The following is a 17684-nucleotide window of genomic DNA, read 5'->3' as shown; positions in this document are numbered from 1 at the left end:
TATTAAAAATGAGAAAAAAAATTATCATAAGTAGTATGAAACTTAGGTAAGAATTTTAATATGTGACTAATTACGTTTATTTAAAAATAATAATTTGACTAATTATTTATATTTTAATGATACAAAATTGTGTTTTATTTTAAATGTATTTATATGTATCTATGTGTTATATGCTTTTTTTTAAAAATAATTTAACTAATTATTTATATTTTATAATAAAAACAGTGTCTAATTTTAAATGTATCCATACATATACATGTGTTACATGCTAATTTTTTTTAATAATTTGACTACAGTGTCTAATTTTAAATGTATCCATACATATACATGTGTTACATGCTAATTTTTTTTAATAATTTGACTAATTATTTATATTTTATAATAAAAATTGTGTTTAATTTTAAATGCATCAATGCATTTGCATGGGTTACATGCTAATCTATATATATATATATATATAGATTAATAGCCAAAGCTCAGAGAAAATCTAATTAGATTTTAATTGGATTCTCAATTTTGCACCACACGTCCCATTTAATTTTTAATTTTGTTCCATATAAATTATTAAGTGTAAAAATCGAAGAGTCCACAAAACTTAGAGAAAATTCAATTGGACTTTAATTAGATTCTCAATTTTGTGCCACGTGTTCCATTTAATTTTTAATTTTGTGCCAAGTAAATTATTGAATGTAAAAATCGAAGAATCCAAATCCAATTAGATTCAAAATTGGATTTCAATTGGAGTCTAATTTTTCACCATATGTCCATCTAAGGTTTTAATTTTTGTGACAAGTGAATTATTGAGTGCAAATATTAAAGAGTTTAAAACCAATTAAATTCTAAATCATATATATTGTGGAGGGAAAAGGGCTCAATCCAACATAGTGGGCCGAGAGCCCATATAAGAGCTACTGTGCGACCGAGAAGAAGGAGATGGTAAGGGCAAGACCCATCTAGAAGTGGGACCCTCAGAGGGAAGAGTGATTACAATCCGAAGAGGTCATCTTCTGTCCGAAGAGGTTATATTCCTCTGCTGCAAATAGTACAGATCAATTGAACGTATAAAAAGTCAAGATAATCTTCCGAGGACTCCTCCTGATCAAGATAAACTCTGAGTACACTGGGAGACGATAAGGATGAAGAAATATCTAAAAGGAAAACTGCTACCACCGTATTTAATGCTCTGCAACAACTTTTCTAACCACATTTATGTGGAAAAGACCTCTAAACAGTGTATCATCACATACCTCCACTCACACAGAGCAAAAGGAGATGCTTGACATGACATATACTCAAGTAGACTCACAAATGAGGTACAAATGGACGATAGAGATAAGGAGAAAGGAGGTTATATAAAGGGAAGAAGCTTCTAACGTAGGAGGGGGAGGAAAAAACAGAGAAAGAGGAAGAACTTGACTGTAACCCTAAAATCTGTGTTCATCAGATAATCAATAATATAACTCTTCGGATATCCATTCTTTACGTGTAAATTCATGTTGGCTTGTGCTTGAAGGTTGTGATTCGTTGTTGTTGATCCCATACTTAACCTAGTTCTTTCACCCATACTCTACAAATTCATTGTTTTAGGCTTAGGCCATAAATCCTAACCCTACAATTAGCGCCGTCTGTGGGAAGAGCTTAAGTGTAAGGGGAAGCAGCAGCAGTTGATCATGGCTGAATCAAGGCAACAACCGGCAGAATCTGGGGCGTCCCAACATATAGACCATTTTCTCAATTTGAAGCGAAGACAAGACCGTGAAGGCAGTATGCATACCACACACACTGAAGGAACTCAGCATTATGGCGGAAGTCATGTTTCTCATACAGAGAAAAACAACATGCAAATAGAGATTGAAAGGTTAAAAAGAGAGCTACGCCATGTGAAAAGAAAACGTGCTGCCTCGCACTCTGATGACAACTCAGGTGACGAACAAGACATCACTTATGAACAAAGGTCTCAAACTCCAATCAGTGAATCTTTTTCATATGAGGATAAACATCCTCACAAGAAGCGACCTCAAAGGTCATCACATAGAGGGGTGGGAAATGATGCCATGAGCAAGGCTTTGAATCAAATCTCCAGGTCACCTTTCACGCGTAAGATTGAAGGAGCGAAGCTTCCTCAGCGTTTTAACCAGCCAACCTTTACTATTTACAACGGTAAAACTGACCCTGTGGAACATGTGAGCCATTTTAACCAAAGGATGGCTGTCTACTCCAGAGATGAAGCTCTGATGTGCAAGGTATTCCCTTCTAGTCTTGGACCCGTGGCCATGAGGTGGTTTGACAACCTGAAAGCAGACTCCATCAATTCCTACCAAGAGCTCACTCAAGCTTTTGGTTCACGTTTCGTCACGTGCCGAAGGGTGGCCAGACCCTTGTCTTCCCTGCTATCCTTGAACATGCATGAAGGTGAGTCTCTTAAGGCGTATTCGGATAGATATTGGAAGATGTTTAACGATATGGAGGGAAACTTTGACGCAATGGCCCTAGACACGTTTAAGCTGGGTCTCCCCACTGATCATGGTTTAAGGACATCCTTGTCCGGCAAGCCCGTCACTAACATGCGTCAACTTATGGACCGTATTGAAAAATATAAAAAGGTTAAAGAGGATCAGCAGCAAGGGAAGGGTAAGGATAAGGTTATCCCCCAGGACAAGAAGGACTTCAGGTCGGATCGTTACAACAACAACAAGCCTAGGAGAGATTTCGCTGGACAGTCGGCCTCAGCAAATGCTCAAGCAGTCAATACAGTATTCAACGAGCCAGTTCATCAAGTCCTGGAAAAGATCAAGAATGAATCATTCTTTAGGTGGCCGAGTAAAATGGTAGGGAACCCTGAGAGGCGCAATCACAATCTCTATTGTCAATATCATCAAGACCATGGGCATGCCACTAAAGACTGCAGAAGTTTGTGGAATCATTTGGACCAGTTGGTCCGTGAAGGCAGGTTGAGGCACCTTTTGCACCATTCCAATGGCCGAGGAGGCCAAGTAAATTTTGAGTCCAAGAAGAGGGATTCTACGAAACCTCTGTTAGGTACTATTAACGTCATTTTCGCAGCGCCAGAAAGAACAGGGTCCTGGCCGTCCAAAGTTATATCAGTAGCTCGGATACCAGCAGGGGATATGGGCCAAGATCCGAGGAGCTCTAGACAGGCTGTACCACCCGTTTTAGGCTTTTCGAAAGAAGATAAAGCTGGAACCATTCAACCTCACGACGATGCTTTGGTAGTCACACTCAGGATTGGGGGATATGATGTGAAGAGGGTGATGGTTGACCAGGGTAGCGCGGTGGAGATTATGTATCCTGACCTTTTCAAGGGGCTGAACCTCAGGCTTAATGACTTAACTCCATACTGTTCTCCCCTGGTCAGCTTCGAGGGAAGGATGGTCACCCCGAAAGGACAGATACGGCTGCCCATGCAGACTGGCTCAGAAGTAGTAGAAGTGGACTTCATTGTTGTAGATGTTTATTCCCCTTATACGGCAATTGTAGCCAGACCTTGGTTACACACGCTAGGGACTGTTTCCTCCACTCTGCATCAAAAAGTCAAATATCCATCCGAAGGGCGCGGTTGTGAAATCCGCGGAGATCAATCATCGGCTAGGCAATCTTTGGTGGCTGCCATACGACACGAGCTTGAAACTGAATCCTCAGCCAGGGCGGAGGGAGACCTATAGCAGTTAAGGGGTCGGTTATCACCCGTAGAAGGTCATGATGAAGGCGCTAAATGCGAGGATCTAGTGCAAGTTTTAATTGGGACCAATCCTGAAAGATACTTTCAAATCGAATCTCAGATACCTCAACCAGAGAAAGAAGAGCTAATTGATTTCCTTAAAAGAAATATTGACATATTCGCCTGGAGTACTTATGAAGCCCCAAGAGTGGATCCGGAGTTCATTTGCCATCATTTGAGGGTTAACCCACTGAGTGTACCCAAGAAGCAGCCTCATCGACAGCCATCCAAAAAGCATGCGGATGCAGTCAAAGAAAAGGTAATGAAGCTCAAACAAGCTGGGGCTATTAAAGAAGTTTTTTACCCCGAATGGTTAGCAAATACTGTGGTGGTAAGGAAGAAGAGCGGAAAGTAGTGAGTTTGTGTGGACTTCACGAACTTGAATAAGGCTTGCCCTAAGGATCCTTTCCCTATGCCGAAGATTGATCAATTAGTAGATGCTACTGTCGGCCATCCTCGGATGAGTTTCTTGGATGCTTTCCAAGGTTACCATCAGATACCGTTAGCCCCAGATGACCAAGAGAAAACCGCTTTTGTTACCCCCATTGGTAACTACCATTATAAAGCGATACCATTCGGACTAAAAAATGCAGGTTCTACTTATTAGCGGATGATGACCAAAATGTTTGAATCACAATTGGGCAAAAGTGTTGAGGTCTATATAGACGACATGGTGGTAAAGAGTAAGGTTATTTCTGAGCATGTGAAGGACCTTGATAACGTTTTTGATACCCTGAGGAGACATAAGTTGCACTTGAACGCCTCGAAGTACTCATTTGGTGTGGGATCAGGCAAATTTTTGGGTTACATGGTAACGCACAGGGGAATTGAGGTCAATCCCGATCAGATAATGGCTATTCAAAATCTGCAGCCTCCTCGGAATCCGAAAGAGGTTCAGAAGTTAACAGGGATGGCAGCTGCTTTGAACCGATTCATCTCCAGGTCCGCGGACAGGTGTAAACCCTTCTTCTCGCTGATCAACAAGTGAAAGGGATTTGAATGGACTGAAAAATGTGCCTCAGCTTTCCAACAACTTAAAGACTACTTGGCTCGGCCACCAATTATGTCTAGCCCTGAACCAAATGAAGTCTTATTTGCCTATATCACAGTGGTCCCCCATCCTGTAAGTTTAGTGCTGATAAGAGTGGATCAAGGTATACAAAGGCCAGTTTTGTGTAAGTAAGTCTCTACATGAGGCCGAGATCAGATACTTGCCATTGGAAAAGACCATTTTAGCAGTAGTCCTTAAAACACAAAAATTACCCCACTACTTCCAAGCACATACTGTCGTTATGCTCACGCAACTCCCACTTAAGACAGTACTCCGAAGTGCCGACTACACGGGGAGGATAGCCAAGTGGGGCACTATTTTGGGAGCCTTTGATATCAAGTATATGCCTCGCACTTCAATTAAAGCGCAGATCCTTGCAGACTTAGTGGCCAAGTTCACAGAGCCAAGCTTAGAAGAAGTAACGACAAAGAGAGACATGGATGGAAAATCGGTTGGCATGATTTCTCAACAAGATCCTGCCCGTTGGGAAGTGTATGTAGACGGCGCGGCAAACCAGAAAGGTTCTGGAGTAGAGCTAGTCTTGATATCTCCAGAAAGAATCATCATTGAAAAGTCATTAAGGCTGGACTTCAGTGTGACTAAAAATGAGGCAGAATATGAAGCCCTATTGATGGGAATGTCTATGGTCCAAAGAATGGGAGGAAAGGCCGTGGAGTTGTTCTCGGACTCAAGATTAGTTGTGGGCCAAGTACAAGCAGAGTTTAAAGCGAAGGATGAAAGAATGCAATGATACTTGAATCGAGTCAAACGTCTGCAGGCGGAATTCGAATTTTTCAGCTTGCTACATGTTTCTAGAAGTAAGAAACGCCCACACAGATTCTTTGGCCACACTAGCCACCTCTTCGGAGCAAGACTTGCCAAGAGTTATCCTCGTTAAGGATTTCCATGAGCCCACCAGGACAAAAGGAGATGCTTGACATGACATATACTCAAGTAGACTCACGGATGAGGTACAAATGGACGATGGAGATAAAGAGAAGGGAGGTTATATAAAGGGAAAAAGCTCCTAACGTAGGAGGGGGAGGAAAAAACAGAGAGAGAGGAAGAACTTGACTGTAACCCTAAAATCTGTGTTCATCAAATAATCAATAATATACCTCTTCGGATATCCATTCTTTACGTGTAAATTCATGTTGGCTTGTACTTGAAGGCTGTGATTCATTGTTGTTGATCCCATACTTAACCTAGTTCTTTCACCCATACTCTACAAATTCATTGTTTTGGGCTTAGGCCATAAGTCCTAACCCTACATATATATATATATATATATAATATGAGAAACCATTATATATTTTAGAAATGTATGGTTTAAAAAAAGTTTAAGCTAATATCATGTAAAATTTGAACATCTTCTAAAAAAATGTATAATTTGAACTATATAATTGTGATTATTTTTAATTGTATTCGTACATATGCACGAAACTACACACTAGTTTTACATAAAATATAAATATAATAGGCTATTATTAATATTGTAAAACCATATAATCTATCACATAAATAAAATAATGTAATGTTTGATTGTTTGTCTAATTTTTAAATAATCTTTAACCGATTAGTAATTTTTTTATCATAATTATTATACCTAATAAGTTATAATTTAATTTGAAAATCTAAATCTATAAGCAAATTAAAAACTATTTAACTTGTATTGTATATTAAATTGTGTTTCTAGTAATAGTTCACACTAATTATGTACATAATATGTATATAATATACAAAAATAAAAAGATACAATTTATTCTTTAGTTTGCCTAACAAGGTTAAAGTACAATTTTTTCTCGCCCTAGTTTCTCTCTGGAGAGACTAGAATGTAGAACGTCGTTATCTTCCCTGGAATGATAAATCCCCCCCTCTACTAATCCTTTCTAGCTGTAGGGTTCTCTTCTAACCTCCATTCCTTTTACGTGTGGTCTAATCTTTTCTTGTACCCTTTCAACATCGCTTTGACTTCATGGAAGATATACTTTACGAGTGGAAGAAACTTTCACTGACAAGTGAGGAAGACATGAAGCTCAGTCTGTCAAAGTCCAAAAATTTACGAAGTAAGGAGTATGTTTTGGCTGCCAAGTTCCTTACCAAGAGAGCCCTTAATGTGGAAGCCATAGGCTGCACGTTTAAACCTCTGTGGAGAGCCAAAAAGGACTTCAAGGTGTGCGAAGTAGGCGACCACATACTCTTGTTCGTCTTTGAACTTGAATCTGACGCAGAACGGGTCCTTGCTAATGAGCCATGGACGTTTGATAAACATGCTGTCCCGTTAAAGAGATTTGATGGGTCTACACCGTCAAGGTACTTGAGGTTCACCAAACTGAAATTTTTGGTGCAAATACATGGACTGTCGATGCGACTGCTTGACCCCGAGACAGCAATTGAGTTGGGAGAAACACTCGAACAGGTATCTCCGTGTGAGAATCCCAGCGAGTTGGTGGGAAGGGAGTTTTTACATGTCCATGTGGAGATTGATATCTCAAAGCCTTTCTGCCGGGGTCGACGGATAACACTGGTCGATGAAGAGGAGATCTGGGTTTCTTTTAAATATGAGAAACTACCCAATTTCTGTTATTGGTGTGGTATGATTTCTCATGACGGAAAAGATTGCGAGACCTGGCTAGCAAGGAAGGATTCAACAAACACAAAACCTCATGAATATGGACCATGGCTAAGAGCTGTGCCATATAATCTAGGGAGAACTCCATTCATCGTGGTTGCTGGTATGGGCAATGGGTTAAGAGGCGCTACAAAACTCTCTCAACCTGCTGCTGTCGAGAAGCCACCTGTGATGGCGGCTAGGAAAACCGGAGAAGATCAAGTCCGATCTGAATCCGGCGAGATGACTGGAGCGGACCTAGAGCGTGTGACAATTACTGAAATGCAAGATTCGGGGGCACACTTCACGTAAACAGACCGAGATATTAGCAACCCGATATTAAAGGTAATTGATTCCAATCCGGATTTAAATTCATTCCATACTAATCACGCTGATTTTGAAATGCAGATCTAGGATTTAGATTTGGCAATTGAAAAGTATGATAGTAATGGGGAGCACGTGGTTCCTAGGAAAGTTGACACCTCACAAGGCTCAAATAAAAATGGGAAGCAATTAACTCCCTCACTGCCAGCTCAACATGTAGAAAGTCAAGAGCAAGAAACCCACGCGATAGAGAACACAAAGTCTCCCACTCTAGTAAACAAAACTTTACGCACGTGGAAAAGGCTGGCACGTGAAACTGATATGGAGACTAATACATCACAAGGTCCCACGGTCACAAAGAGAAGTAGAGAAGAAGTATTGGAGTATCTTCTTAAGTTACCTACCAAAAAACTACAGGTTTCAAAGGAAGACAGTCAACAAAATTCAATGGTGGAGGCTGCTCAGCAGCCCCGCCAAGCACAATGAGTCTTATAGTATGGAACTGTCGCGGGCTTGGGAACCTGCGTACAGGGAAGGAGCTTGAAGCATTGATTCGAGCTAAAGATCCCACCGTCATGTTTTTAGTCGAGACATGGGCGGATGAAGCTAGGCTAAAAGAATTCCAAAGAAATATTAAGTTTGATAATCTGTTTTTTGTGGAAAGAAATCCTAGAGGTGGTGGGGGTTTAGCACTCTATTGGAAAAATTCCAGTGATGTACATGTAGACTCTTTTTCCAAATATCGTATTGATTCAATAATTAATAAAGTTGGTAATGATGAATGGAGATTCACAGGTTTTTATGGGGAACCAGTAACACACATGAGAATTGAAGCATGGAACGAACTTTGGTTACTCAATACCCAACATAATCTTCCTTGGCTTTGTGCTGGGGATTTTAATGAAATCACAAAAAGTTCGGAAAAATTGGGAGCTAGCAATAGAAGTTAAGCTCAGATGCAACTTTTTAGAGATGCCATTGATGAATGCGGTTTTCTTGACTTAGGCTATGTGGGAGAACAATTTACATGGAGTAAACATTTTGCTAATGGCCATTCACTTTGGGAGAGATTAGACCATGGATTGGCCAACCATGATTGGTTCATGAAATTTCTGGGGTCAAAGATTCACCACTTGCATTCAGACTCTTCAAATCACTCTTCTTTATGGATCTCCATGGATGGTTTGGATATTCCACATCATGCCAAACCATTCAGGTTTGAATAAATGTGGCTCTCGGATCGAGAGTGCTCAGATATTGTAGAGGCAGTTTGGCTGTCTAGGGCAGAAGAGGATAATCCCGATCTTGTCATTTGCAAAATAGACAAATGTGGTAAAGAGTTTCGAAAATGGGACCGGGACTGTTTTGGAAATGTCAAAAAGATATTGAGCCAAAAGAGAAAGGATTTAAAGGAGGCTGAAAGGGCAGCCATGAGATCGAGAAACAATCAGCAAGTTCGTGCTTTGAAAAAGGAGATAGCCGAATTGGTTGATAAAGAAAATAGACTTTGGTTCTAGAGATCTAAAATCATGTGGGCAAATTTTGGTGATAGAAATTAAAAATTCTTTCACAGTCATGCTTCTCAAAGGAAGAGGAAAAATCTGATTCGAAGATTGAAAGACCACAATGGCCGTGTGATTGAAAACAGTGAGGATATAGCTGAATGTCTTGTGCAATACTACCAGGACCTCCTCCAAACAGCTAACCAGCAACTTTGTACCTTGGCGACAGATTCCATTCAGAGAGTCATTACTGAGGAGATGAATTCCATGCTTTCATCCAAGTTCACTCATATGGAGGTCAAGCAAGCCATCAACCAAATGGCCTCGCTTAAGGCCCTCGGGCCTGATGGTATGCCACCTTTCTTCTATCAATATTACTGGAATTTAATTGGAGATAATATTTCTGATACTGTGTTGCATTATTTTAATTCTGCTACTTTACCTGAACACCTCAATCACACTTTTATTACTCTCATTCCAAAAAAGAAAAATCCTTAATTTGCCTCTAAATTTAGACTTATCAGTTTGTGTAACGTCTTGTATAAAATTTTCTTCAAAGTCCTAGCAAATAGACTTAAGAAAATTTTTCCTGATATTATTACTAAGAATCAAAGTGCTTTCACTAAAAGTCGCCTTATCTCTGACAATATATTGGTAGTTTTTGAGTCTTTACACAGTATGCAGAGACATAAAGGAAAGGAAGACTATATGGCCATCAAGCTTGACATGAGCAAAGCGTATGACAAAGTGGAGTGGTCTTACCTGTCCTCAATCATGGAAAAAATGGGGTTCACAGAGCACTGGATCAATCTCATGATGCTATGTGTCAAAACTGTGACATATTCCATACTGGTAAATGGGGAACCCAAAGGCAGGATCATACCAACAAGAGGCATTCGCCAAGGAGACCCACTCTCTCCATTCCTATTTTTACTTTGCACTGAAGGCCTCAATGGACTACTTAATCAAGCCTCTCATCAAGGACATATTAAGGGCTACTCTCTTTGTAGAAATAGCCCACGACTAGCCCATCTTTTGTTTGCAGATGATAGCCTGTTGTTTTGCAGGGCCACCATAGAGGAGTGCCAAATGGTTCTAAATATTTTGGAAGTGTATGGGAAATGCTCAGGTCAACAGATTAATCGAAGCAAGACAACAATTTTCTTTAGTAAATCTACCAGCGAAGATATCAGAAATCAAATAAAGTTGGCACTTGGGGTACCAGAAATTATTCAGTATGAAAAATACTTGGGGTTACCATCCTTGGTGGGAAGAAACAAGAAAGCAAGCTTCAAATATATTAAGGAATGAGTGTGGAAACAATTGCAAGGTTGGAAGGAGAAACTCCTATCACAAGCTGGAAGGGAGATCTTAATAAAAGCAGTCATCCAAGCTATTCCAACCTACACTATGAGTTGTTTCAAACTTCCCTTGGGGCTTTGCTCAAAAATCGAGAGCTTGATAAGAAGATTTTGGTGGGGTCAAAAAGGTGATCGAAGAAAAATTCATTGGGTGAAGTGGGATACACTCTGTCTCCCTAAGAAGGAAGGTGGTATGGGCTTCAAGGATCTAGCCAACTTCAATGATGCTCTCTTGGCCAAGCAAGCTTGGAGATTACTTTATAATAAGGATTCCCTCTTTTATAGAGTCTTTAAAATGAAGTTTTTTCCAAATTGTAGTATTTGGGAGGCTAAAGAATCTAGTTCTGGCTCACATGCTTGGCATAGCATTCTAAAGGGAAGAGATGTGCTACTAAAGGGGGCAAGATGGAGGGTTGGGTGCGGAGAGGCAATTAGTATTTGGAATGATGCGTGGCTGCCATCACAGGATCATCCAAGAGTCCTCTCTGACATGGTTCCAGGCTTTGAAGATGGAAGAGTTTCTGACCTCATCAACCCGATCTCAAGAACATGGGACTCAGATTTAGTGCATGGATTGTTGTCACCTGATGAAGCTGCTTTGGTCCTCAGCATCCCTTTAAGCTGCACTCCAGTGGAGGACAAGATTATTTGGCCCTTCACCCCATCAGGTATTTACACTGTAAATTCGGGTTCAAAATTTCTAGCAAAACTAACATCTATGCAGGTTCCTCCAGTCAACATGCAGCAACAAAATGAAGTGTGGAATCAGATTTGGGGGCTTAATGTCCCAAACAAGGTGCGAAACTTTATGTGGCGTGCATGCAAAGAAGCAATACCAGCGAAGCAGAACTTAATGAAGAGGAGGATCTTATTGGAAGACAAGTGTGAGCAATGTGGGGTTAAGGTCGAAACAGTATTCCATGCATTGTGGGAATGCGCCATGCTAGATGATATTTGGGATGTTGTTCTAGATTTTGAAGACCGAAGACAGCGGCATCTCAAATATTAGAGATCTTATCATATTGGTCCGTGAGATAAAAAAAAATATAGACCTCATGGCCATGGTGATGTGGATGATATGGCATAGGCGAAACCAAATCCGAGTGAGCACAAGTGACTTTCCCAAAGCTCAGGTTCTCGAACAAGCATCTCAGGCCCTTACTACTTTCCAACAGAGCCAATACTCCCTTGGTTAATCCTCAACAATCATCTGAACCCAGCCCCGTGCTCAATGGAGTCCACCTTCAGCGAATTGTCTCAAATTGAACTTTGATGGGGTAGTTTTTCCGGAGCTGGGCAAGGCGGGTTTGGGAGTGGTGGTCCACGATTGTCAAGGAAAGGCTATAGCTTCGTTGTCAGAGCAAGCTCCTCTACCATTTTCGCCGGTCATAGTGGAAGCCATGGCATCAGCAAGGGCGATGTCCTTCGCACAGGAACTTGGTATTTCAGAGTTCATGCTTGAAGGTGATTCTGAAGTGGTAATAAATTCTCTTCGAAGTAAGGAAACCTCCCTATCTCCTTTTGGCCATCTTCTAGAGTCTGCCAAATCCTTATTAGTTACCAGTAATTGTATTTCTTTCTCTCATGTTCGTAGAACTGGTAATAAAGTAGCTCACAACCTAGTTAGACATGCAAGACATGTTAAAGGTTTGTCAGTGTGGGTGAAGGATGTTCCACCACACCTCTATGATGTACTATTTGCTGATCTCGGTTGATTTTCAATACAAGTAGCAATCTTCATTCTCAAAAAAAAAAAAAAAAAGGTTAAAGTACTAGCTCCGCCATTGGTTGGAGAGCTATGAGAATTCGCTTGACAGCAGTCCAGTGATCATATGTGGGTGCATGCACGAACTAACATGCCTTATTTATGACAAAGTCAATGTCAGGGCAAGTCATTGAAAGATATTGGAGGGAACCCACAATTTGATAATAAAGAGTGGGATAATGAAAAAAGTTGACCTGATATGCTATAAGTGCTTGCTAGCAACAAAGAACAAAATACAAGCTCACAACTTGTCATGCCAATACACTCAATAAAATCAAAGAGTCTGTTTGAATACCGTTTATTTTGTTGAAATTGAAAACTTATTGCTGAAAGTACTGTAGATAAAGGTAAAAGTTAATTAAAATAGTACAAAAGGGCTCATGAATAGTACCAAAAAGTGTAGTCGGGCCTATGAATAATAACAAAAATAAGCTGAATAGTAAAATAATTTTAATTTTTTATTAATATCCAAACACGCACAAAGACATATTGCCATTGTTACAAGTGAATGCCACAAAAGAACGAGTGACCTCAACACCCATAAGGTAGCGTAGTGCATCAATATCCTTGAGGGCAAACTTCGATTGCAATGTAGAGATATTGGGTGAGAAATGATAGGAATTTCTGTTGGTCACAATAGTGTCATCTACATACACTAATATAAAAATGTGAACACTATCTAGATCATGGAAAAATAGTTTATGTGTCAGGTGCATGAGATACTATCTTCTCGATCATATAGAAACAAAGAGGCTGGCCTCATATTTGGAAGCACATAACTGATGATGGAGTAGGAAGCTAAATATGCAATTAAACCGCACTCTTAGGCTTGCTCAAAATTATAAAGATAGTGTATTAGTGTTAGTATCAATGAAGCTAGGAGTTTAGAGTCATGTAAATTGATTTTATCAAATGTCTATTCGGAAAAGCAATATTAACATCAAGTTGTTTGATGACCCAACTATTTGAGATAGAAAATGGATAGTACAATGTGAACAATTGTGGGTTGAACCACAAGATTGAATGTGTTAGAATAATCAAGGCAAGGTTGTTGATGAAATCCCTTTACTAAAGCCTAGCTCTGTACCAATCAATAGAGTCATTGGCTTGCGTTTGAAACTAAGAAGATCTTAACCTTCATAATAGAGAAGCATTTGAGGTTTCCTGTAAAGTTAATTGTTGTGGTAAGTATGATGGACATTTGACAAGGAAGAGAATAAGTGGGTAAGAGAGATGCGATTGGGTTGATAGCCAAAAAAAAAAAAAAAGGTGAAGAAGAAGATGAGTCGAAGGACATAAATGTGTTAAAAATGGCCCTAAACCAAATTGAAGCAAACTTGTATTGGATTGTAACAATCCTTTTACAATGTACAAGATTAGGACTGTTACATGCTGGAAGATAATGGCAGGTAACAAGTAAGTACATTTACCGCAAGGCTAACTAGTGTGCTGATCTTTTGTGTAATACTTCAATAAAAGAGCTCATTAATAAGAGAAATTGTACAGTCTTTATGGTGGACCACATCATTTATCCATTATTCCACTAAAAGACTCTCAAATGTTTAAAATTAATGTGTCAAAAAAACATTATTAGTGTGTGTTTGGCAAAAAATATTTTTGCCAACTTATTTTACTATTTAACTTATTTTTGCTACAATTCATGGGCCCTACTGCACTTTTTTAACTTTTTTATACTATTTACGGGTCCTACTGTACTATTTCAACTAACTTTTATCTTTATCTACAATTTTTCAGCAAAAAATTTTCAGTTTCAGCAAATAAACAGATCTCAAACAGATCCTTAACATCATTCCCTAAAAAAAAAAAAAATATGAAAAAGACTCTCACCTGTTTAAAATTGATGTGTCAAAAAAACATTGTTAGTATGTGTTTGGCAAAAAATTTTTGCCAACTTATTTTACTATTTAACTTATTTTTGCTACAATTCATGGCCCTACTGCACTTTTTTAACTTTTTTATACTATTTACGGGTCCTACTGTACTATTTCAACTAACTTTTACCTTTATCTACAATTTTTCAGCAAAAAATTTTCAGTTTCAGCAAAATAAACAGATCTTAAACAGATCCTTAACATCATTCCCTAAAAAAAAAAAAATATGAACATTCTCAAAATAAAAAATAGGTTCATGGATAACTTGACCCATGTTAGCAAGAATGGACCTAAATTTCAAGTTAGAGGGGCTGGAGCATAAGCAAAAAATAAAAAATACTCCAAATATGTATTCATATAGTATTAACAAATTATAAATACACAAAATCATTGCTTAATACATTAAGATGCAATCATCTACGAACAAAAATATATAATAATAATAATAATAATGTTGTTTTTAATACTAGGTTGGCTAAGATTTTTTTTTTTTTTTGGAAGTTAGAGCATTGATGGTGTTAAAAAAATTTAGTTTTTAGCACCTCAAAAAACTATTTTATCTATTTTGCCACCTCACGTTACAATACACAAAATATTCTATTTTATCTGTTTTTTAATTGAAGGAAGAAAGATAATCTTAATAAAATATTGTATTTATTTTTAACAACTTGCTACAGTCAACAAGTATTTATACCAGTTTATTGTAGTTGCAAAAAAATTAGTTTTAACTTCTCAAATAATACATTATTTTTTTTGTGGTAAAATAGCATTTTTGCTAAAATACAATCATTATTGTGAAGGCTTTTATTATTTTTGTTAAGTTTTGGGTTTGATTGTTGCTAATTGGGCTAGGCTGGCTAGAAAATTGGAGAGGAGGGGGATCTTAGGTTTTGAAAGAGATGTCAACTAAAAAAATGAAAAAAATATATATAGGGTAAACTACATAATTGATCCCTATTATTTACATCATATTTTAATTTGGTCCCTAACCTCTCAATTGTGTCAATTTGGTTATAACTTTTCAGTGCCGTGTCAATTTAGTCTTTGCCATTATATCTTAGATGAAAATTGATAACACGGCAAATGGACAAAATAAAATTTGAGTGTATTGTCACATTAATGAAAGTTAATTTTTTATTTTGGCCATTAAACGCGTCATCAATTTTTATCTAAAAAATAGTAGCAAATACTAAATTGACATAATACTGAAAAATTAAGGATAAAATTGACATAATTAAAAGGTTAGAGATCAAATTAAAATATAATATATAAGATAAGGACGTAGTTTACCCAAAAATATAATTTAAAAAAAAAAAAAAAAAAAAGGGCCAGAACCCATTCTTGTGAAGCCCAAATGTGACCCTTTTAGCCAGCCCAACGGACTCCTATTGGAGGCAAGACTCAAACCGAGTTAGGCAAAGTGTCGAAGCCAAGGCCTGTTGGCAAAAATCTATTCCGTCGCCTGAGAGATTCGAACTCTCGCGGGGAAACCCCATGTACTTAGCAGGCACACGCCTTAACCACTCGGCCAAAGCGACGGTTGATAACAGATTCTTTGATAGGTTCTCTTTCAGGCGGGCACTAATTTCAAGCCAAACGTTCATGACCGTTGGCCCCATTACACAAAAACAGTTGGTGTTACTGTCCCATTTTCATGGATGAAATCCAGATGGATCTTCCACAATCTCAGCTCCCAACTTCCCTCTTGGGTTTCCAATCTCCTCTCTCCCTTCAAGACTCAAACCCACCAAAACCCACTTTCAGAACCCCCCAAATTTGTCCTCAACCATGCAGACTTAAGCCTCCTCTTATCCATTTGTGGAAAAGAATGTCTTCTCCATTTGGGTTCTTCCCTCCATGCCTCCGTCGTAAAAAAATCTGAATTTTTAGACCTTGAGAACCGGGTTAGTACTCGAAGTGCACTTGTTGTTTGGAATTCTCTTCTGTTCATGTACTCAAAATGCGGTGAACTGTCAAATGCAGTTAAGCTGTTTGATCATATGCCTGTGAAAGATACTGTTTCGTGGAATACGGTTATGTCTGGCTTTTTAAGGAATGGGGAGTTTGATATAGGTTTTGGGTTATTTAAACGAATGCGTGATTCCGGTTTATATCAATTTGATAAAGCTACTTTGACTACAATTTTATCAGCTTGTGAGGGACCCGAGTTTTGTTATGTGAGTAAAATGATACATGCTTTAGTAATTTTAAATGGGAATGAGCAGGAACTTACGGTGGGAAATGCTTTGATAACATCATACTTTAAATGTGGGTGTATTTGTTCAGGAATGCAGGTTTTTGATGAAATGCTTGAAAGGAATGTTATTACTTGGACGGCTGTGATCTCGGGCCTTGCACAGAATGAGTGCTACGAGGAGAGTTTGAAACTTTTTGTAAAGATGCGGTGTGGATCAGTGGATCCAAATTTATTGACATATTTGAGCTCACTCATGGCATGTTCAGGTTTGCAGGCAACAAGTGAAGGGTGTCAAATTCATGGGCTCCTTTGGAAATTGGGAATTCAATCAGATTTGTGCATTGAGAGTGCACTAATGGACATGTATTCGAAGTGTGGAAGCGTAGAAGATGCATGGAAAATCTTCGAGTCTGCGGAAGAACTTGATGAGGTTTCCATGACTGTTATCCTTGTGGGTTTTGCACAGAATGGATTTGAGGAAGAAGCTATTCAGATATTTGTTAAAATTATTAAGTCAGGTATTGAGGTTGACCCAGATATGGTTTCTGCTGTCCTTGGGGCATTTGGAGTTGATGCTTCTTTGGGTCTTGGTACACAAATTCACGCTTTAGTTATCAAGAAGAACTTCAGTAATAATACTTTTGTCATCAATGGACTTATAAACATGTACTCCAAGTGCGGGGATTTGGAGGATTCAATCAAAGTCTTCCATCGGATGTCTCAAAGGAACTCAGTCTCATGGAACTCTTTAATTGCAGCTTTTGCTCGTCATGGGGATGGCTCCAAGGCACTAGAAATGTATGATGAGATGAGGTTGGAAGGCATACAGCCAACGGATGTTACATTTCTGTCTTTGCTCCATGCTTGTAGCCATGTTGGCTTAGTTGAAAGGGGAATGGAGTTGCTGGAATCCATGGCTAAAGATCATGGGTTGAGTCCAAGATCAGAACACTATGCTTGTATTATTGACTTGTTGGGTCGGGCTGGACTTCTTACTGAAGCAAAACAGTTTATTGCCAGATTACCTGAGAATCCTGGTATAGAGGTTTTGGCAAGCATTGCTTGGTGCTTGTAGCATTCATGGTGATTCAGAGATGGAAAGTATGCTGCAGATCAGTTGTTTTCGGCAGCACCTGAAAGCCCAGCACCATATTTTTATTGTCCAATATATATTCTTCTGAAGGGAGATGGAAAGAGAGAGCAAGGACTATTAAGAGAATGAGGGAGATGGGGGGTGTCAAA

General features: G+C 38.8%; 1 protein-coding gene and 1 non-coding gene across 2 annotated transcripts in view; one reads left to right on the top strand and one right to left on the bottom strand.

Moving 5' to 3' along the window:
* Positions 1-15623: 15623 nt before the first annotated feature.
* The window catches only part of LOC112040112 (pentatricopeptide repeat-containing protein At3g05340), an 18896-nt gene continuing 16835 nt past the window's right edge, over positions 15624-17684 (top strand). The window contains 4 exon segments of the mRNA XM_065776688.1: positions 15624-17490; positions 17492-17534; positions 17537-17593; positions 17596-17678. Coding sequence (XP_065632760.1) covers positions 15904-17490; positions 17492-17534; positions 17537-17593; positions 17596-17678 — 1770 coding nt within the window. The 5' untranslated portion in view covers positions 15624-15903.
* On the bottom strand, positions 15702-15783 carry TRNAS-GCU (transfer RNA serine (anticodon GCU)). The gene has a single exon. It is a non-coding gene; the product is annotated as a tRNA-Ser (tRNA).

The sequence above is a fragment of the Quercus suber genome, unplaced genomic scaffold (assembly GCF_002906115.3).
Source record: "Quercus suber isolate HL8 unplaced genomic scaffold, Cork oak 2.0 scaffold_140, whole genome shotgun sequence".
Taxonomy (NCBI): domain Eukaryota; kingdom Viridiplantae; phylum Streptophyta; class Magnoliopsida; order Fagales; family Fagaceae; genus Quercus; species Quercus suber.
Note: the sequence above shows the minus strand (reverse complement) of the source record. Positions and strands in the feature narration are given on the sequence as shown.